The sequence below is a fragment of the Sitophilus oryzae genome, unplaced genomic scaffold (genome assembly GCF_002938485.1).
Source record: "Sitophilus oryzae breed Bouriz unplaced genomic scaffold, Soryzae_2.0 scaffold_1576_pilon_pilon, whole genome shotgun sequence".
NCBI classification, from domain to species: domain Eukaryota; kingdom Metazoa; phylum Arthropoda; class Insecta; order Coleoptera; family Curculionidae; genus Sitophilus; species Sitophilus oryzae.
In genome coordinates, this window is record NW_022146254.1 from 13,711,640 (window position 1) to 13,735,643 (window position 24,004).

Genomic DNA, 24,004 nt, shown 5'->3' on the forward strand with positions numbered 1-24,004 from the left:
TAAATTTGGGAGTAATTAAAACAGAAATAAGTTAATATATACAGGGTCCGGCAATAGTACCTCGGGCATTTGTATCTCCAAGAATAAAAAACTTGAGCATTTTGATTAAGTGCAAATCTAAATTATGTTCTAGGATGTATTTCAGGAAATTATTTTAACTTCTATAGGGTGGCTCAAAAAAATGTGAGTGGATCGGGATGATTTTTTTTAAACAGAACACCCTGTATATTACTGCATTTTTGGCTTCCTTTAAGATCACTATACATAATTTTAAGATATGAGTAAATATATTTCGATAGTTTCAGAGATATTAATAAATAAATAAAACAAAATATTTTTTTCAGTCTTTCTTAAAAAAAATATTAAAAATACAAGAACTGTCCTGAAATCAAAAATATAATATATTAGGTATTTACTTTAGATGATCTGCACTTACTTTACTATAAATATGGTAATCGTAAATTACACAGGAAGTTCAAAATTCTACGCCAAACTTTCTAAAATAAAAAATAATTTTTCTTCCTTTTTTCAAATGGAACACCCCGTATATTATTTTTTATTAGATGGAGAATTAAAAAATGAACATTTTTGTATTTAGAGTATTTCAAAATTTTTAACGGTTTTGCAGATATTCGCGGTTATATATTTTATATGGCATTTTCCAAGGTAAATTTTTATCAAAGCTACCCAATGATTTTTCCTACGTGTTTTACCGTTGATAGTGCCATATGAAATAATACTGCGTGTATCTGCGAAACCATTAAAAAATTTGTAATACATTAAATACAAAAAATGTCAATTTTTTAGTTCTACACCTAATAAAAAAATAATATACAGTGTGTTCCATTTGAAAAAACAAAGAAGAATTCATTAAGTACAATTATTTCATATTTTAAAAATTTTGGCGTAGAATTTTGAACATCCTGTATGATTTTAGATTACGATATTTATAGCAAAGTAAGTACAGACTATCTAAAGTAAATACCTAATATAGTTTTGATTTTTGGGCAGTTTTTATGCGTATTTATAATATATTTTTTTTTTATTGAAGGTTCAAAAATATATATTTTTTATTTATTTATTAATATCTCTGAAATTATCGAAATATATTTACTCATATATTAAGATTATGTAAAGTGATCTTAAAGGAAGCCAAAAACGCAGTATATAAGTGTGTCATTTTCTGTGAAAATAAGCATTCCAATGGCATTCAATAGTAATTCAATTATTATTATGCAGAAAAATAATATAAATAAATAAACCTTAATGTAAGTAGCCATCTTCATAGACAGCCAAGCAGCGCTAAAGGCAGGTTAACCAGTAGCCTATGACTGTAAACGTCAAGTAATGTAAAACAATAGATTCAAAAAACAGTATGTCATCGATCATCATTTCCAAGCCATCTTTGCGCCGTTTTTTTTTCGATCATACGATATATTTTTAGAAATACACTTTTTAAACTCTTAAGGCATCAGTATTTATAATACAGGACATTCAAATAATTAGTTTTCTGACAGATGGAAATAAATTGTCTGATGTCAAATCACTTAATGTCCAAGGAAGCTATTTAAAATCAAGAAAAATATACGTTTTGAAAGAAACTAAATCTTAAATAGTCGAAACGCAACGAATTGAAAACCCTTTTCACTGATGAAATAAAAAAGTGGGTTTCCATTTGAAAAAAATGATTTATGATAATTTTTTAAACGATCAATTCCATGACAGCTACCGCCATTATTATATGACATTGGAAAAATTTAATTTTTGAAATAGATAGCCACATGTCTTTTCATTATGTCACAGTGGCTGTAGTAATCACCAGGGGGGTGACAGTAAACCGGAAAATTGGAAACAGTTGTGGCGCGGTTCTACCCAGGCAGAAAGCATGGCCTTCTAGACTGTCCTAGACAAAAATCTGAATATTTCTATATGATTTCTGTCAATTTCTGCTACGGAAAATTTTTTGCACGTCGGCGTCCTGTTCTTTTTTGTCTGTGTGTCAGCGTCAGCTCCCCGAGGCCTCTGGCAAGGTCGGGCGCCATTTTAATTTTTGCCGTTTAGATTTGATTGGAAGTTTGTTTCTGATATTTCGGCTGAAATTTATAAGTACAAAGATGTTTTTTGATATAAAGTTCCTTGTTAACACTTTAATAAAGTATATATGATATTAATTACATGAAGAAAATGATGAAATCGACGTTTCGGCGTGTAGCAGGTATGGGCCATATTATAGGTAAAAATAGGTAATATATTAACTGTTTTTATATTTTTTTAGCTTTAAACCCAAGGATCTTGGGATATTCTTTCAAGGATTTTTCCGTATCTCTACTTTAAAGACTGATCGGTGATTTTGAGCAATTGAAAGCAAGTTATACAAGGTAAATTATGATTATTGAACTATTATTAGCCTACGTTAAATTTCTACAAGATGAACAGAAATGCGTAATTACATATCACATAGGTACCTATTATGTATTTTCATAGCAATAATGCTATAAATCTATGTATGTAGATTATTTTTAAAATACAAATGAGGTATTAGATGTATATGTATCATATTTTTTATTCATTTTATTTTCATTCAAGTCCTGTTTGATTTAATTCACAAAAGTCTTATGTAGGTACCTATATTTATATTTTTTACATATTTTTTTTGATTCCAGGTTTTGTGTGGGTTCCGGTTGCCTTTTTCCTGCTTCCAGTTATTTATCCGTGAAGCTGTGAAAACATTTATTTATCTTCAAGTTTCTGTAAGTCAATGCACTGTTACTTTACTAATTCGCTTTAACACAGCATCTCTGATATTATTTAAATATTTAATATTGATACAGTAGTTTATTGGTTTATAGCTCTTTAATTGTGTTGATTTGCATATTTACATTGTTCTAAATTCCAAATAAATATTTTTGAGTAATTTTGTTGTATTATTTACTACTAGAAAGAGTAAAAAGTATATTAACCCTCATTTAAACCTCCTGAACAGCCCGCCATTAAAAACCGGAAACGGAAATAAATTTCATAAAATTGAAATTGTCATGTCTATGTACATGTCACATGTCCCAGCCGCCATATCTGAAAATTAGTTACCCAGGCAGCCACGCTGTTTCCATAATTTAACATTGACTTGACACTTCTTCTTGTATTTATTATTTTATGGTAATCACTAAATTTGACTTTTAGGCTATACACATTTTTTTGACAGGTAGTTGTTTTCGTCCAAAAATTTTAAATATTTTTTTTCTCAAAAACATTTAATGTTAGGTATGGAGTGTTTAACATCAATATTCATAGAATTTTACAGAGAATTTAAGTATGTAATAAAAAATGGGGGCACTCATTTAAAATAAAAAAATTGCTGTCAACCGGTATAGTAAGTGCCGCCATATTGAAAATATTTTTAATTGATAGATCTCGTTGTAAAACAATGATGAGCAAAAAACCTCCGATCTAGATATTGTAGTTATCTAGAAACTTCTAATGCACGCTCAGCCTGGGACGCCCTGTATAACCCTAAAGTAAATAATACAGCCGGATATGTTTTTATTTTAAAAGGCTTAACATAAAAACGTAATAAACTTTGATAAAAAATAATCAGATTTAATTAAGGAATTAAGTTCTTAGCACAAATATATTATAGGATTTGCTTGAGTTCCTGGCAAAATCTTAAAACTCACCGCACTAAAAGCCCAGCAGCTTCCACAAGATCCCTGATTTTTAACATCAGTCACCACTCCATATGATCTCCAATCTATGGAAGAAGGAATATCACCGACAAAACTATGACGTGCATTAGAATTATCTGTGCTAGTTTTAGTATAGGATATAGGCTGAAATAAGGCTGAAAACTCTTCTGTTGTCAGATCAGCATATTAGTTGATACCCAATTTGTAGCTGACAAGTCCTTGTGCGTATTTTGCGTTATGTGCTTCTACTTTAAGCAGATTGTCTTCGAAAATATCTTCCCTTAGTGTTTGTTCGGTTTGTGTTAAGTAAGTTTTCTTGTATTTTGACTAAAAAACAATTTAAAACAATATGTTAGATGGGGTTAGTTTTTATCACACCCTTCCCGTACTTTTTCCTGTTTTTTTTTTGTGAAAGTTAATTGTTAAAGAGCTTAGCAAAACATAAAGACCCCAAATCTCATTCAAATCGGAATAACGGTTCTTAAAATATCTTAAAAAATGTGTTTATTTTTTTAAAGTTTGACGCCCTCTAACGGACAATCGAAGCACTTTTGTATAGAGGTAAATTGTGTCCAATGTACCATTGCGATAAAAAAAAGTAGTACAAGAATTAGTAGTCCCAGATAGAACTCCTGATCTATAAGGATATAGAGAAGTGGATATCGTAGTCACTATGCAAACAATACAATTATGCCACCTAACTTTTTAGACGTTACCATGCATTTGGTAATAATTGGTAGGTATACGTGGCGAAATCTATACTATAGTCTATAAAATGAATAACTTTGAATTTTGACCGTTATTTTTTACCAACATGGCAAATATAAAATCCCTCTGTCAAAAAAGTTACTGATATTCTTTAAATTCAGTGCCTGAACTAGCCTGAACGAATCAGATAGGTAACTCTTTTTACTTTCGTGAAATAGAAAAGGAAAATAATAAAACAAGTGACAATTCTTCCTCTTCTTGCAAAAATCAACACGAAATGTCATAATTGACAAAAAGTAAAATGTCATCAGCTTTTGACATTTCTAAATATTAGACCAATGCCGTCTCTATTAGAACAGCCACGGAGCGAGATTTATGACGTCACGCTAGTTAGATAATACGGATTAATAAATATGTTGGAGAATACATGGAAACATAATTATTCCTCGTATTTTTGGTTTGTATTTCAAAAATTATATAGTTTACATGAAATATACATAATATACAGTTAATAAATACAATATGATATATACATATTTATTATAATAAATACTTTGGCTAATAAACATGAACCATACAAATGCAGCAAATGTTTTACAATATACAAATAATGAATAGGTGGAACATAAGATAATGGGTAAAATGTAAAATATATTTTAAATTTTGGGGGTCGAAAATCGATCTAATTTAACAAAAAACATTCAATATCTACTAATAGTGATGTATTATTATTTGCATTCACAAAATTTATTTATATATTATAATGTTTACTGCAATTAATAAACTAATATAAACTTGTCAAAAGATGACCACATATTTTTTTAAATTATTATTCTTAACACAAAAACTCTCTACATTAACTATGGAGTACGATTTCAGTCATATTGTAAAACATTTGCTGCATTTGTAGGGTTCATAGTTTATCTGCCAAAGTATTTATTAATATAAATAGGTATATATATATATATTGTATTTATTAACTGTATATTATGTATATTTCATGTAAACTATATAATTTTTAAAATACAAACCAACAAATCGAGGAATAATTATGTTTTCCATGTATTCTACAACATAGTTATTAATCTGTAGTATCTAACTAGTGTGACGTCATAAATCTCGTTCCTAGGCTGTTCTATTAGAGACGACATTGCGTCAGCATGGCCGCAAGTTGCTAACCTAATAAAATTAACACTAGAAAAGCCCGCGGGAACTGTCAAATTCAAAGTTATTCGTTTTATAGACTATAATATATAAAATCCTTAAGTGACACTGATTAATCACGATCCTGCTCAAACCACTCAACGTAAAAAGCTCAATTTTGGCATACAGGTTGATTCTAGGGTGTAGAAGTTCGACAAGAAGGGATTTTGCGAAATTCCAGTTCCAAGAGGGTGAAACCACCCCTCAAATATTACAATATTTTTTATTTGAAAAACGGTCAAGTTTCCGAAAAAACGCTTAAACTATGTGTATTTTATTTTGTTTTTTTACATATTTTAAGATTTTTTAAAAATGTATACAGGGTGTTTCGAAAGATCTGGTCATTGATTAATCACGATCCTGCTTAAAGCGCCTGACGTAAAAAGCTGATTTTTGGAAAACAGATTGACTTTAGGGTGTAGAGGTTCGATAAGAAGGGATTTTTCGAAACTCGAATTCTAAGGGGGTGAAACTATCCCTCAAATATTAACATATTTTTTATTCAAAAACCGGTGAGTTTTTCGGAAAAACTCTTAAACACGTATATTTTATTTTGTTGTTTTACATATTTTAAGATTTTTTATAAAGTTAACCACAGGGTTACAGGGTGTTTCATAAAATATGACCATTGAGTAATCACGATTCTGCTTAAACTGCTTGACGTTTAAAGCTGATTTTTGGCAAACGGATTGACTGTGGGGTGTAGAGGTTCGATAAGGAGGGGTTTCTCGAATCTCAAATTACAAGAGGGTGAAAACGCCCCTCAAATATTACAATATTTGTTATTTAAAAAACGGTTAGTCTTTCGGGAAAACGCTTGGACAAGCATAATTTATTTGTTTTTTTTACATATTTTGAAATTTTTTTAAAAATCATACAGGGTGTTCCAAAAAGATGGGTAATTTCTTAACCACGATTCTGCTTAAACTGCTTGACGTAAAAAGCTTATTTTTGGCAAACGGAATTTTCGAAAGTCAAATTCCAACGAGATGAAACTACCTCTCAAATATTACCAAGTTATATAATAATATCGCCATATTGTTTTTTCTCATGTTGACATAAATGTGAGAAAATTTTATCGAGTTTGTATGTTAATGGAAATTCTTGCTTTGCTTTATCATCACCATTACAAATGATTAATTCGACGCGAACGAAGTCGCTGGTACACGCTAGTAAAAGTATAATAAATTTACCTACTTTTTAATAATGGTCAATTTTTCAAATTTAAAATTTTTTTTATTATAGACCAGCAGATTAAATCATATTTTGTTGTACTACTTTTTTTTGATCGCAATGGTACTTATAATTCCAAAAATACGTAGTAGTTCTATGTCCATGGAATAATGGAACCCCCTGTATAGTATAATAATGTAGTACAGCAGTTAAATAAACTTATTATTAAATAATAATTCAATAATATTAGAAACTAACTTACCTTAAAGAGTGTCCATTCTTTCTCACTTCCGGTTGCGCCTAAAATTACTAAACAAATAACAAATATTTGCTTCATTTTTTCGACACTGCTGCTTCACCTATTTACGTCAATTCGCTACGAATTAATAATGTTAAATTTATCGATCATTCCAATTTATAGCTTTTTCAAACAGATATAATTTTTAAAATTCTTCCTAAATCCCGCAATCACTAAAATACACAGCTTAATTTTATTACCTTAAAATTGTCACCTTTGATATGGGTATTCACCAGTAACGTAAAAGATTTTTTAAGTTAAAATTTATCAAATTTAACAATGGTTAACTAGTTTTAATAATAGTAATATTAGTCTAGTAAACAATGAATTTATTTTGTTGGTTTGATATAATACAACATAAATAATGCACTCTTATATAGGGTGGCCCATCGAAAACGTTCCGCAAGGCATAACGGCCAGGATAATTTTTTTTCAAAAAATCCAAAAACACGTCAATTTTGTTTGTGAGGGGGGCATCTTTTGCCCCAAAAATTATTGCAAAATCTTCAACCTTCTAAGCGGGGGTGTCAGCCCCCAACTTTTTTCAAATGGGAAGGGGGGCAAGTGGTACCGCAATGAAAAGGGTTTTTTATTCTCTATACTTTCCCGCTTCGTTTTTGAAAATCGGTCGAGTCATTGAGAAAATATGAAGGATTGAAATTTGAAAAGATACTAGCCTTATGCCTCAAATAATATAAATTGCAAGTGAAAGTTGCTGACTGAATGAAATTCCAACCTAGTGACAGTTTTGTCTGTCATTTTCATTCACAGTTAAATTGGATTTTTTGTCATTTTTGTCAACAGCTGTACACATTAGATATAGAAAATTTAAACTTCTTTATATCTTACAAAAAACATTTATTCATACATATTTCAGTCTCACTTTACAACTTCACAATTTTAACACTTATTTAGTTGTATAATATTGTCTAGTTATAAATCTCATGGTTTTCTGTTTGGTATCTTTTAAATACTTCTTTAATTCACCGTCATTTTAAATCTTGTAAAGTAACCTGAGTGCTGCTGCGACTAGGCCAAAAACTACTAGCAAATTATTTTTTACTAAGTTATTTGAGTGTGAGTAGGTGGTGTAACAGGATTGGGTAGTAATTCCGCACAGGTTACTCCCCATTTTTAATCTGAAATAACCACTCTCCCCCCAGCTGGTACCCCAAGAATTCTTCATGATCCAGTAGTAGGTCCCGGTGGTACTGTCTTTATCGTAACCAACGGCCAAAACTCCATGATTCAAACTACCAGTGCAACTTCCTTCGAAAATTCCACTTTCATAGAATTGAATTGAATCTGCTTGCATGGCAATGGATACCGGTCCTAAAAAACAAATTACATTTAAAAAAATTAGTGTTTTATTTTGCCGATATTATTATTCTGTACAAGATGCGTCTAAAAAGTGACTCTACTCTATATTTTTTTAGATAAAAAGAACGAGATTTGGTATGTTAGTATATGACATAACTTACGATTGATTGACCTATTCAATTCTTTTCCATCGCTTTCTGTTTCACCGGAAATGATTACAACCTTAGATTTTTAAATGACACCCTTGGTATTTCTTTACGTCAGTGGATAGAAAATGACAAAGCATCTGTCAACTTTTGACATTTTCAATTAAAAAAAAAATAGCATTAAATTTTAATTTAGAGAGCCATTGCCATAAATGTAACGACAATTTGACTCGAGATATCAAGTGTGTGGTACCAAATTATTCGTAAAAAAATTATTTTTCCAAATATGCTAATAAGCCAGCCTCGTTCAATTTGAAAAAACTGGTCAAGTGCGAGTCGGACTCGGGAACGAAGGATTCCATACCATTCATTATCTATACAACATTAGACACTATATTATTATAAACTTTTTTTAACACATTACTAAAAATTGTATTAATCAATAATAAATATGTAAAAAGTAAAAATAAATATGTAAAAATTTAAAAAAACGATTAAAAAAAAGTCGCCTTGACTAGGATTCGAACCTGCATTACTACGGCTCCAACGTCATAGCAGCGGAAAGTCCTAACGCTTTAACCACGCGGCCACCGAGGCACAGTGGGGTGTTTGACACAGATAGTTGATCGAAATTTTTTTATGTAGACCTTATATAAATTATTGCTATTTTCAATTAAAGAGGAAATAATATGAACAAAATAAAGGATAATTTGTCGATTCTAAAAAATAAAGAAAATTCACTGTTCCAGTGTTTCCACGGTCAATGTTACTAATGCCAGTAGTAATATCGCAACTAATACTACTAATGCTACGACTGATCCGCGAGCAATGCCCATACCACTAAAGTCGCTACTAATGCTAAATTGTGCTATACTGCTAATGGCACTAATGCGATCGCTTTGTACACAACAATGCCATCGCGGTTTACACCTCGCATTAGTATATCACTGTCTGGCAAATTAGAGGAAACCAAGAATGTTTTTCTCATTTTATCAGCAAAGTCGCAGTATTTTATTTTACTGTATGAAAGCCCAATGTTTACTAAGTAAAACGTATATAGACAATATGCTGAATTCTTCGAAATGCGCAACTAAATCTCTAAGTATAATAGAAATGTCACAGATTTAATCAAATTTTCTGAACGCCTAACTTTTAGTTGCAAAAAAAATCGTTAGTATAGAGAATATCAAAATAAATAATAGGTACGTTTTTGTAGAATACATACCTGCAACTTGCTGAGCCATTTTCAATCAAAACAATAATATAAACGTAAAAAGAGCACAAGAACAACATCAATTTATAATTTTAAACATAAAATTTAGCCATTTATAGTCTATAAAATGAATAACTTTGAATTTTGACCGTTATTTTTTACCAACATGGCAAATATATAATCCCTCTATCAAAAAAGTTACTGATATTCTTTAAATTGAGTGCCTGAACGAATCATATAGGTAACTCTTTTTACTTTCGTGAAATAGAAAAGGAAAATAATAAAACAAGTGACAGTTCTTCATCTTCTTGCAAAAATCAACACGAAATGTCATAATTGACAAAAGTAAAATGTCATCAGCTTTTGACATTTCTAAATATTAGACCAATGCCGTCTCTAATAGAACAGCTACGGAGCGGGATTTATGACGTCACGCTAGTTAGATACTACGGATTAATAAATATGTTGTAGAATACATGGAAAACATAATTATTCCTCGTATTTTTGGTTTGTATTTTAAAAATGATATAGTTTACATGAAATATACATAATATACAGTTAATAAATACAATATAATATATACCTATTTATAGTAATAAATACTTTGGCAAATAAACTATGAACCATACAAATGCAGCAAATGTTTTACAATATACAAATAATGAATAGGCGGTGCATAAGGTAATGGGTAAAATGCAGGGTTGTTAAGTAGTTTATGAAGCAAAAACTACGTCAAAAGCTACGCGTAGTTTTTTGTATTAACTACGTTTTAAAATTTTAAAAACTACCTTCAATAACTACACAAAAACTACGTTAAAAACTACCTCCAAAAATATAGTAAAACATAAACAATTTAGACTTTAAACTAAAATCAAGCCAAATTCTTATCATGGAAGCTGATGGAAGTATGAAGTTATATTATACTTGGTATAAGTTAAACAACATCAGAAAAAAAGACAATTTTTTTTCAACAAAAGTGTATTTTCTACGAAATACAAAGTAACATTGAACACAAAATAAACTATAAATTCTTATGGACAAATTCTTCATAGACATTCTCCAGAGAATATATGATTTTTTACATCTAAAGGCACAAACTTCATAATACCCCTCTTCCCAGAAAGTATGGAGCAAGGTATGGAGACATCGACGTCTTCCAAGCATTTTTAACTACTAATAAATATCAAAAATATCAAATAATAAGGAACAAATTCACAAACTATAGATTTTTTATTTCTTTAAATTGATCAACAAACAAAGTCTTTAGGTTATGTTTTCACTGTTATTTAAAAAAACTACATTAGTTACATAAACTACACATTTACTACTCGACATTTAAAAAACTACTTGTGACATGTAGTAAATGTAGTTTATTAATTACTACGTGTAGTTTAACAAATCTGGTAAAATGTAAAATATATTTTAAATTTTGGGGTTTGAAAATCGATCTAATTTAACAAAAAACATTCAATATCTACTAATAGTGATGTATTATTATTTGCATTCATAAAATTTATTTATATATTATAATGTTTACTGCAATTAATAAACTAATATAAACTTGTCAAAAGATGACCACATATTTTTTTAAATTATTATTCTTAACACAAAATCTATCTACATTGATTATGGAGTACGATTTCAGCCATATTGTAAAACATTTGCTGCATTTGTATGGTTCATAGTTTATCTGCCAAAGTATTTATTACTATAAATAGGTATATATATATTGTATTTATTAACTGTATATTATGTATATTTTATGTAAACTATATCATTTTTAAAATACAAACCAAAAATACGAGGAATAATTATGTTATCCATGTATTCTACAACATATTTGTTAATCCGTAGTATCTAACTAGCGTGACGTCATAAATCTCGGTCCGAGGCTGTTCTATTAGAGACGGCATTGTGTCAGCATGGCCGCAAGTTGCTAACCTAATAAAATTAACACTAGAAAAGCCCGCGAGAACTGTCAAATTCAAAGTTATTCGTTTTACAGACTATACCTCTTATCTGTGAGAAGTAACAACATTGACGTTGAAACAAATGAATGCAACTAAACACACCCATAGCAACGCCATTCATGGCAGACATGATTTAACTTATCATTTATCTTTTTTTGGGAAATCTTAAACACATTTGCTTTTTCGAATTTCGTTCACCTTTTTCATACTAATACCCCACCGTGCGAGGACTTGAAAGATTTTATGTAAAATTCTTACTTAAAAGATAATGTTTAGTGAAAGTACTTTTTTATTTATAAACATTTATTTAATTCTGTTTTTAGTATTTGTTCTTAAACTTGATTGTCATGCATCCGTTATACGTTGATACGATGGTCCGACGGTGCTCTGATTGGTCAAAGTGTTTTCGCGCCACTTTTCATCCGTAAATATTTTACTTCAGCCCGTCAACGGACCCGTTCATATGATAACCGACGTTTTGGCACTTTTTTGACAAATTTTAATAACCATAATAAAAATATAAGTAAAATAGCAAAATCGTTATGGAAACGAAAATATAAAATGACACCAACGTATATCCGATAAACGGAGGCATGAAAATGCAATAAATTTAAAAACTGCGTTATTTTCTAACCAATCAGTATAATAAACGTATCAACGTATCGTCGGACAATGAATGCATGAAAATCAAGCTTTCTAGCGGCAACATAGATACAGTACGTCTGTCCGTTCTGTACCTACGGGGTATCCGTGAGAGAAATTAGAAAAAATTAGACGACGCGTCCCATCAATAAAAATTCGACAAATTTGCAAGTAGCCAATAAAATGAGTGGACGGAGCGATTTGCGGTGACGTACTCGTCAAGTCGACGTATAAAATATATTGCTATTTATTTAAATGTTTTTTGTCCGCATTCCTTTCATAGACACAGATCCAGCAAACGGACTGTACAGGGTGGGTCAAATTCGACGCTTTTAAATGGAAACATCCTTTTCTATAGGAGATAGACGAAAACTAATATTGGTGTCTGGAGCTCAATTTTCATCAAATATATAATGGTGAAAACCGCACAACAATATCTGTTACCGTTTTGGAGTTACGGGGTGTTTTTCAAAAATGTGCATTTTTAACAAATCGCTGTAACTTTTCTCCTATGGAAAATTTTGTATTTCTATGAAAACATTTCCAAATCATCTTTTTACGTAGAATTTAATGGTTTAAGTATAATTTTTTTAAAATTAATAATTTAAGAGTTATCAACAGAAAAATTGATTTTTTATTTGGGACACCCTCTATATTTTTAATTAACTGAAAAGAATTTAAAATTATCTTTCCAAAAATATAGCACACTTGATATTTTGTTATAATCCCCTTCCAAATACAGAATTTTTAAAGGTTCGCCAGTTTTAACTAGTAGGCTTTGGACCCCTTATTGATGATATGCCGTTAATGGAACTCGAAAACATATTTTTTCAGCAAGACGACGCACCGCCTCTGAACGCTGAAGTTATCAGCAAATTTTTGCAGCCAATTTCAAGAATAATTGAATAGCTAATCAAGATCCCAGCCGTTGGCCATCGAGGCCGCCTGACTTAGTGCCCGTGGATCTAATCCTATGGATATATTTGCGGAAGAATAAAGGTTCCTTATTCTTCCGTATAATCTAGACAAGAATTAGAAATACTTAGCAGTTATGAGAGGGTATCTTTCACCCCCAATGAGTTAATGAATTCCGCGAGAAATGTTCAAAAACTGTCCCGTCTGTCTATAACAGAAGACGGTCGATATGTCGAACACCTGTAGCAAAATCTCATGTCTTGGTGTGCTATTTATTTTTATTGTTATTAGATATAGTTTAAATGTGTTGATGTTGGTTAAATATATTTTAAATTGTTATAAAATTCTGCATCTTTCATAGCAAATATTATTTTCGTTTTAATTGATGCTCACAGCTAGAATTTTTTTGCATTACAGCCGGTGTCGTTCAAAGTCTACTTATTTAAAGCGGGCGAATTTTTATATACTCTATATCTCGAAGAGGAATCGAGCAAAATATCAAGTGTGTTATATTTTTGGAAAGGTAATTTTAAATTCTTTTTAATAAATTAAAAATATACAGGGTGTCCCATATAAAAAAACAAATTTTCTGTTGATAATTCTTAAAATATTAATTTAAAAAAAAATTACTTAAACCATTAAATTCTACGTAAAAAGTTGCTTTGGAAATGTTTTCATAAAAATACAAAATTTTCCATAGCAAAAAAGTTATAGCGATTTGTTAAAAATGCATATTTTTGAAAAACACCCCGTAACTCCGAAACGGTAACAGATATCGATATGCGTTTTTCACCATCATGTTTTTGACAAAAATTGAGCTCCAGACACCGATATTAGTTTTTGTCTATCTCCTATAGAAAAGGATGTTTCCATTTAAAAGCGTCGAATTTGACCCACCCTGTACATTATCTGTGAAAATTTCAACTGTCTAGCTATAACGGTTCATAAGATAGACCTTTGTGACAGACGGACGGACGAACGGACGGACGGACGGACGGACGGACGGCGAAGTCTTAGTAATAGGGTTCCCGTTTTTACCCTTTGGGTACGGAACCCTAAAAAAAATTGAGATATGACTAAAAATACGATTTGAGCATCTTTTATTCGGCCAGGACAAGACACTAAAAATACTAGACGATCAAATCTATTTTTCCAAGGCTACTTGATTAAAAATTGGTGTATTTTACTTAGTTGCACTGGCACTCTAAATTGAAATTTAGAATACGAATTTTTTAAGCAAAGAATGTCAAAAGTTGATGATATGTAATGTCAAACATGATATGTCATTCTATTCAGAGTGTCATTCTCTATCGAAAAAATTTAAAAAATTTCGAGTGTGCCATTTACAAATCAAAAATTGTGGTGATTTCCGGTGAACAGGAAGTAACCCAAAACAATTGAATACGTCAATCAATCCTAATTTATGTCATATACTAACATACTAAATCTCGTTTTTTTTTATCTAAAAAAATATAAAAGTTATAGGGGTGAGCCATTTTTGAGACGCGCCCGGTATATTCGCCGTTGGTTATCGTAGAGAGAAAAATTTTCGATGCAAGCATTGGCACGGTGCCTCTCAAAATAAACAATTTTGACGGGTTAAAAATACCGGTGTGATAGAAATTTTCAATATAAAACAAAAGGGGGTTCAAAACAAATTGGATAGCTATAGACAGACTGCAAAAAAAACATTAAGAGCAGACAAAGAACATAGCGTCCAGAAATTAACAATCAAAATCATAATCAATCTGCATTTTTTTAGTATTTGTTGCATTTCACCCAAAAATTAAGCAACCATATTACCAGGTTACAATAGACCCACCTTCAATTAGACTAGAATACGTACCAATTGACCCAACAGCTGATTTCAAATCATCCTCGCTGCCTTGCTTAATATTGACATAATCCTTCACAAATACCTTATTGGACTTTGTAGATGTGGCTTTACAGGAACTTGCAGTTTGTTTGTAGGGATAAACCTCTTCTGTCATCAGTCCATTATCTTGGACATAGAGGAAGGCAAGTTGTACAACGCCACCTGAACAACCATAATTCGTAGTGTCGCAGTCAATGAGTTGTTGTTCACTCAAGGATACCAAGTTACCAGTTTGGATAGCCACTTGTCCTTCAATCACACCGGTCTATAGTAAATAATAAAAGAAGAAATTAAATATTCCATTATTGAATAGTTATTTTTATGCAACTAACTAGTTGGGAAACAGGCTATATTTTATACCGAATGGACATGGAGTTACACAAAATAGTTGTTTGATGTCCCCCCCCCATCATGTTACGTAAAAGATTTTTTCTAATTTTGACCAACAGCATTGCTAAGTATTTCATTTGACATAATCATTCAATGAAATTTAAATATCTATTGCACGCTAATGTCATTTGTGTAGTTCGGGAAATTCGAACATCCAATACGACGCTGATAATACCAATCGCGAGTTCCCAGTGCACGGAATACATGTGCACACGGGCCAGATTAATACATCAAACGTCGCTGGAGTGTCACGGAGAACAAAGGATGCGGGCGTCAAAGGTTTCACCAATTGAATCTTCTCATATTGCGATGAGCAGTGAACGAAGCGCTCAGGCTTCGCTGTAGAATATAATACAGGGTGGTCCGAACTGTATTCCGGGAACTTCGGCAGCATATTCTGCAGATAAAAATAAGTAAAAAATTTCGTATAAAGGTATGTCCTAAAATGCTTATTTTGGGAGATACAGGGTGCAGAAGTTTCATTTTTATTTCGATTTTTTCCGAATAATTTCTGAAGTAATGTGAATATTTGGATAAAAATTGGTGCCTGGGAATTCTTTGACATGAGAAATTTGATTTTCATGTCAATATGACTCCTATTTGTAGGAGGAGAGGAAGAGAGAGCAAATCTCCTACTTTATACACACTTTCCAGGTAGCATACCTATTGATACTTATGTAGCTCCCACTGAACCTCACAATCCATGTAGGGAAGATTGGGAAGTGGCCAAGCTAGTAATAACAGAACAAAAGCTGAAATGGGCGATCGACACCTTTCAGCCCTATAAAGCAGCAGGAGTGGATGGGATCTTTCCTGCCCTTCTAAAGGAGGGTCAGCAAATAGCTACTCACCATCTACTAAGCATTACAAGAAGCAGTCTAGCGATGGGATATATACCAACCACATGGAGAAGAGGCAAAAGTAATCTTCATACCCAAAATAGGCAAAACTGACTGGACAAATCCCAAGTCATTTAGGCCTATTTGTCTCACATCGTTCATACTAAAAACGCTGGAGAAAGTAGTTGACAACCATATTGGAGAAAATCATCTAAAGGTTAAACCACTGCATGATAGTCAGCATGCATATAGAACGGGCAGATCCACAGAAACTGCTCTGTACCAATTAACGGAGCTAATACAGACAAGTCTGGATAGCAAAGAAACAGCAATTTGTGCCTTCTTGGATATTGCGGGGGCGTTTGACAATATACCACATAAGGTGGTCAGGCGATCTCTAGAAACAAGAGGGGTGAACAGAACTATTATTCGCTGGTTTTGGGAAATGCTGTAACACGAACAGCAGAGGCTCAGATGGGCACCAAAACTGTAGCTGTTAAAACAACGCAAGGAACTCCACAAGGTGGAGTAACCTCCCCTTTGCTGTGGAGCTTGGTAGTGGATGAACTACTAGACGAATTAACTCTAGCGGGAATACACTGCATTGGGTATGCAGATGACATAGTCATCATCGCTCGGGGGAAAAGGCACCCTGTGTAATATTATCCAAAGACGACTCCGTATCACTGAGAGATGGTGTAGGACTGTCGTGCTGAGTATCAACTCAGACAAAACCGCGATAGTGCCATTCACCAGAAAGCGAAGTCTGAAAAACTTGAAAAGAATTCAACTAGATGGAAAGGTAATACTGCCAACACAGGAAGTTAAATATCTGGGAATAACCCTGGACAGTAAACTCCTGTGGAACAGGCATATTAAGAACACTACCAGCAAAGCCATAAAGGCTCTCATGATATGCAGAAGACTGGCCGGAAATAGATGGGGCTGCTCCCCTAACACTTTGCGCTGGATGTATACCATGATAGTAAGACCCATGATTACTTATGGAGCAGTTGCCTGGTTCACAAAACTAGAGCAACGGACGGCAAGGCTAAACTTGTGCAAAGTCCAGAGACTAGCATGCGTTTGTATCACAGGAGCCATGAAAACCTGTCCAACAGCAGCAATGGAGGTCATTCTAGATCTAACACCACTGCACATTGTCATTGGTAGAGATGCCCATGCGAAATGATTAGAATGGTCACTAACGGAATTAGTACTGGGAGAATTGTCAGATCAGGGGCTTGGAACACCCTCAAAAAGGAAGTACCACTCCTGCAACTCCCAGTGGACGATATGCCAAGAACGTACAACTTTGACAAACATGTCAATGTAGTATTGAGCAATAAGAAGGATTGGAAGAGCGAAACGCTTGCCCATCAGTTAAAAGACCATACCATAACTTGGTATACTGATGCTTCCAAATCCAATACGGGAACAGGGATCGGAGTGTTTGGGCCGAGAGCTAATTACTCCGAACCAATGGGCCCTAGTATCCTACAGGCAGAAATCTACGCTATCGAGAGATGCGTACAACTTATCTTAGATAGGAACTATCGGAAACAAGAAATAGCCATCTTATCTGATAGTCAAGCAGCGTTAAAGGCGATCAACTCAGTCTCAATCAATTCGAAATTGGTCAAAGAATACATAGAGAAGCTGAATAAATTAGGCAAAGAAAACAAAGTCCTCCTACACTGGGTGCCTGCTCACCAAGGGATAAAAGGCAATGAAAAAGCAAATAATCTAGGTAGAAAAGGAGCGAACACTCCACTAACTGGACCAGAACCGTTCTGCTTTCCAAGTGGTAACCAACTCAAGGAGGAACTCAAGAACTTGGAAGATTCCATCCGCAACCTGGAATGGAAATCTTGCAATGGTCTAGGACACTCGAAGAAGTTTCTGAGGGCTTATGATCAATAAAAATCACAGATCTTCCTAGGTCTGAGTAAGAACAATCTTCGGATTGTCACGGGGTTTTTAACAGGACACTGTCTCCTCAATGAACACCTCAGTAGATTGAAACTAAGAAGAAACGGCGAATGCAGATTCTGTGGGGAAGATGGTGAAACACCAGTACACCTCATCACTGAGTGCGCTGAGACGACAAACCATTCGTGCCATGAATTTTGGTACGACTGATATTGGAGATGGAGAACTACCCTCTATAAAACCGTCCCAGATACTGGCTTTTGTCAAAGCCCTGGGACTGTATGATGAGTTATGATTCAAGAAAGGGGGACACAATGGATCTGTAAGGTCGAAGTGATTAACCCCCCTCCCACTCATTCTAAATTCTAAAAATTCTATTTGTAGGAGGCGCCACCTACATGTGTTTTAACTGTTTTTAAGAGTAATAACTTTTCGTCCGTACTTGTATAAATCTACTGAGTGGAAAAATATACATTGCCGTGACTTTTTACGTACAAAATGTCTCTTGGTAAAAATCGCTACGAGGAACCGTTCTCAAGATATTTAGAATGGAAATAGTCAATACATGTCATTATTGCCAACAAATAAACACGTTGAGTAGATCATTATTTGACTGAAATAATAAATTTGGGAAATTTTTATTGTTTTAAATTAATCATAAATTTTTCTACGAAGAAATGATGATAAAAACAGTTTCTGTTGAACTTTTGGCACAAAAACATTTCAAATTTATGATTTCAGTTTAATAACTATCTAGTCAACATGTTTAACTTATGTCAATGATCATAGGTATTAATAATTTCGATTCCAAATATCTGGAGAAACATTAATCGTAACGGTTTTTACCAAGAGACCTTTTTTATGTAAAAAACGTCGTAAATGTATGTTTTTTTACTAAGTAGTTTTATACAGGTCCGGACGAAAAGTTATTACTTTTCAAACTTGTTAAAAAATATGTAGGTGGCGCCCTCTACAAGTAGGAGTAACATTGACATCAAAATAAAATTTCTCATATCAAAAAACTCGTCAATTTCGTCAAATGTCAATTTTCATCCAAATATTGACGTTACTTCATAAATTATTTGAAAAAAAATCGAAATAAAAATGAGACACCCTGTATCCGAAACTAAGCATTTTAGGCACATACATTTATACGAATTAATATTATAATACGAGAAATGTTTTACTGATTTTTATCTGCAGAATATGCTGGGCCGAAGTTTCCGGAATACAGTTTGGACCACCCTGTATATTATAGATATGATCTGATAAAAGATAACCCTTGCGGAATTGGTACGGTACGTATAGCCAGCATATTATTGCAATTGAAAATTTTGTTTAGAAAGTGATAGATACATACATATGTTTAATTAATTAAATCCAGATAAGACATTCTCAGAATTTTTTATCTATTTTATTACTTTCAAGTATTTCTATATATATTACTTTCAAGTCTATGACGAACCATTTTTCATATAAATAGAATTAATAAACAATGATAAAATTTAGTTTTATCTCAAAAAGAGACATTAAATTTGGGGTTCAAGTGCACATCTGAACTTATTGAAGAACTGCCACTGCTTGGTACTGTCATTTTAGAAAATATTGTAAACGTTATTTAATAAATGTTATATAATGTGGCACTGTCAGAATCTAGAATGAATGAAAGAGGGGTGAATCACCGCGATCTTAAAGATCTATTGTGTTCCTCTTTCTTGAGTTATAACTCATCATACAGTCTAGAACTCATCATACATGGAGATCTTCCTGTTGCAGGGGAGACAGGGTATTTCCCAATCTCATCTATCAACAGTTATTGTTTCAACAACACTGTTGACAACAATGTTCATCCTACGAGGAGTCGGCATCTACCTCCTATACGAGGATATACACCCTTTCACGGTTGGGGTTTGGCTCTTCGTGACCTTCACAGTCGAGGAGCTTTGGAGGATCTGTCTTCATTGTCTCTATCTCCTTAACTTGGTCTCTCCTTAGACCTGATACCGGTGTTGTCTCAAGTTTATAATAAAGCATATATCCCTCTTTCTATATTATCTCCTAAAATCTGACCACGAACCTTGAGGGGATAACTCGCCAACTCGATATCCTTACATTAAAGTTCTGAGCCTGATTAAGACTCAACAGGTAGGTATTGCCTTTCCACTTGCTCCTCGGCAGAAAGACCGTCATGGTCGCCCCTTTGGGGATGTTTCCTCCCCTGACTGCAACCAGTATCCGGCATGTGGCAGTGTTAAGAATGCCTATCTAAATGTCTGGCCTCACTTAACAAGAAATTTCTAATAAATACGAACGCAGTTACAGACCTTAGAAATATTGAATAAAAGCTTTTGTTTAAATTAATAATACCAGGAAATTACAACCGGATTAATAATATCCGCTACGCCGACGATACGGTCTTAATTGCACACTATACACGACCTATAACAACTGGTCAACAAGGTAGGAGAACAGAGCAAAGCAATGGGTTTAAACATCAATATCAAGAATACCAAATTTAGGATAATATCCAGAAATCCAGATGTGTTTATAAACTTCATCCCAAAATTTAACACAAGACCCATAGAAAGAGTAGATAAACTTAAGTACTTGGGCATCTGGCTCTCCGAAGATTGGACATCAGACAAGGAAATTAAATGTCGCATCGAACAAGCTCGGTAGGCATTCTTTAGGTTTCGAGTAGTACTTGTCTGTTCTGATTTTGACCTTAATCATAAATTAAGATTCGTAAAGTGTTGTGTGGTCGGTGCTTCTTTATGGTATGGAAGGTTGAACATTGAAAGCAGCTACCATCAACAAATTGGAGGCTTTCGAGATGTATCGCAGAATCCTGAAGATACCTCGGACGGCTAGGTTGACAAATGAAGAAGTTCTCAGACGTGTTGACAAAGAGTGTGAATTGTTTGAAATGATTAAAAAGAAAAAAACTGCATACTTGGGGCACCTAATGCGAAACCCCAAATATCAATTCTTACATTTGTTGATCGAAGGCCGGAGGGTTATCGGAAGGAAGAAGATTTCTTGGCTGAGGAATATTAAACAGTGGAGAGGGCTACACGATGTACAGTCGTTAATACACACCGCCCGGAACAGAAAGGCAATGGAAAATGTTATTGCAAACATCCATTAATGGATCTGCACTAGCAAAACAAGAAGAAGTAAACAACCAGTTGTCATTTACTATTTAAAACAAAAAACATTGTAATATTTACCGCACTAAAAGCCCAGCAACCACCACAAAGACCTTGATTTTTGACACCTGTCACAGCTCCTTTCGTTCTCCAATCAATGGACTCTGGAACACTCAAATTCTCATTAGGTGTGTACAAAGTACCGTTAGGAAGTGATAGGCTTTCCAAACTAATGATATTCGTGGCAAGTCTGGCAGAAAACTCGTCAGCTGTTAAGTCTGCAAATTTATTGATGCCCAATTTGTAGGTTACCAAGCCTTGATCGTACTTCTTATTGTGCTCTTGAATCTTCAGTAAATTGGCTTCAAAGATGCTTTTTCTGAGAGTTGCTTCGGTAAGGTTGTACGTTTTGCTATATTTTACCTAGAAAAAATTAACATATTTTATGGCTTGAAAACAAAACTACAATTGTTTTTTATTTTTACTGTACTATACATAAAATTTTATAGTAAAATTTCACGTTTCCTTCTATTCAACTTCCCTAAACACATTGCTATAAATGTTAAAACTTAAAACAGCAGTTAAAACTTCCAATATACAGGGTGTTTCAAAAAACATGTGCCATCTCTCGTGGGGAGATTCCTCATGTAAAAATAAGGTTTATTTTTCATATCAACATAGGTCCGATTCTGGTTTGTTTCGTAGCTACAGGGTGTTAGTCTGAATATTTTTTCGATTTATTATAATTTTCTTCCAAGTACTTTTAGCGTTTCGAATGAGATTTTGAGGGTAAGAGTTACTAGAAGTGCTTTATATTTTAATGTTAAAAAAGTGTCGACATATTTACCAGGGACGTGCATATGGGTTATCACTGGAATAATTTTTTAAAAAAAGCATGTACGCCACTGACTTTTTTTTTATCTTGTTAGCGAAATAGTGTAAGCAGTTTAATGCCGATTAAAAGTTTTCTCTTGACATTTAGTCAATTTTAGTCTCCATTTTTATATCAAAAGAAAAAAATCAGTGGCGCACATGCTTTTTTTAAACATATTCCAGTGATAACCCATATGCACGTTCCTGATGAATTTATCTCCACTTTTTTAGCATTAAAATATGTAGCACTTATTGTAACTTTTACCCTCAAAATTGCATTCGAATCGCTCAAAGTATTAGGAAGGAAATTATAATAAATCCAAAGAATATTAAGACTAACACCCTGTAGCTACAAAACAAATCAAAATCGTACCCTCTGTATACGCTAGTTTTTAATCCGTCATACGTGACAGGTAAAACGACACGTATAGACGAGGCTTTAGAAATGGAATCGACGAAATCTGTCAGTCATTGTCACAGATTAACACAGATTAGTTATCGGTAAGACGGAGAAACATATGAACCTATTTAAAGCGTATACGTATGACAAATCGTTACAAGCTGTTCCACAGATTAAATATTATTTCAATTGGGAATACATTTTTTTACAAAAGGCAACAATGCATTCGGGAAAAAAACGAAGTCTGACAACGCCATAGCCTTATTAAAGGCGAGCGGCCACTGCGAGCGTAACTAAACTAAGCCAAGCGAAGATAAGATTTGTAAAAATCAGCTCCCATACTTTTAAATGTATCAGCGGTCACTTGAGCGAAACTAAACGAAAATATATGAACGAAGATTCGAATCGTAGTTTAGTTTCGCTCGTTTTAGTTCGTTACAGGTTCGAGCGAATTTTTCGCAGCGATTAGTTCTATGATAGCAGAGACACAATACGAAAACGCAGCTAACTTAGCTGACTAATGAGCGAAAATCATTCCCAGTGGCCGATGAAACTTATTTTCGTTTAGTTACCGTTTTTAGTCTAGTCTGCCTTAAATGTCCAAGTTCAGAGCGGCGTTTATCAGCAAGATGAAATAAGTGCACCATCTGTATAAAGACGAGCGGCCACTGCGAGTGAAACTAAACTAAGCTAAGAATATAAAAACAAACGGTAACTAAACGAAAATAAGTTTCATCGACCACTCGGAACGATTTTCGCTCAGTAGTCAGCTAAGTTAGCTGCGTTTTCGTACTGTATCTCTGCTATCATAGAACTAACCGCTGCGAAAAATTCGCTGGAACCTGTCACGAACTAAAACGAGCGAAACTAAACTACGATTCGAATCTTCGTTCATATATTTTCGTTTAGTTTCGCTTAAGTGGCCGCTGATGAATTTAAAAGTATGGGAGCTGATTTTTACAAATCTTATCTTCGCTTGGCTTAGTTTAGTTTCGCTCGCAATGGCGTAGACTCAATAATTTGTTGTTTTATTTTACGTTGTGAATAAATGTTGGTAGTTATTAAAATTGTTATAAAAATATTTAAGCCTAATAAAAATAGATAATTTATAATAATTATTTATTAACACAAACATCCGATACGCTACTGAAGCGGATAAGTCAAATTGACGTATCTAAATTCTTTGACATCTAATCTTTGACAAGTAGTAAAAGCAAAAATTCAAAAAAATATACAGGGTGAGTTTCCTATGATGTTCTCTATGGGTATCTCGG

At 33.2% G+C, this 24,004-nt stretch overlaps 1 protein-coding gene across 1 annotated transcript in view; it reads right to left on the reverse strand.

Moving 5' to 3' along the window:
- The window catches only part of LOC115879176 (probable cysteine protease RDL5), a 28,854-nt gene that overhangs the window by 2,192 nt on the left and 2,658 nt on the right, over window positions 1-24,004 (reverse strand). Inside the window, 4 exon segments of the mRNA XM_030895868.1 lie at window positions 3,675-4,010; window positions 8,063-8,397; window positions 15,118-15,412; window positions 21,539-21,880. Of these exon segments, the coding sequence (XP_030751728.1) occupies window positions 3,675-4,010; window positions 8,063-8,397; window positions 15,118-15,412; window positions 21,539-21,880 (1,308 nt within the window).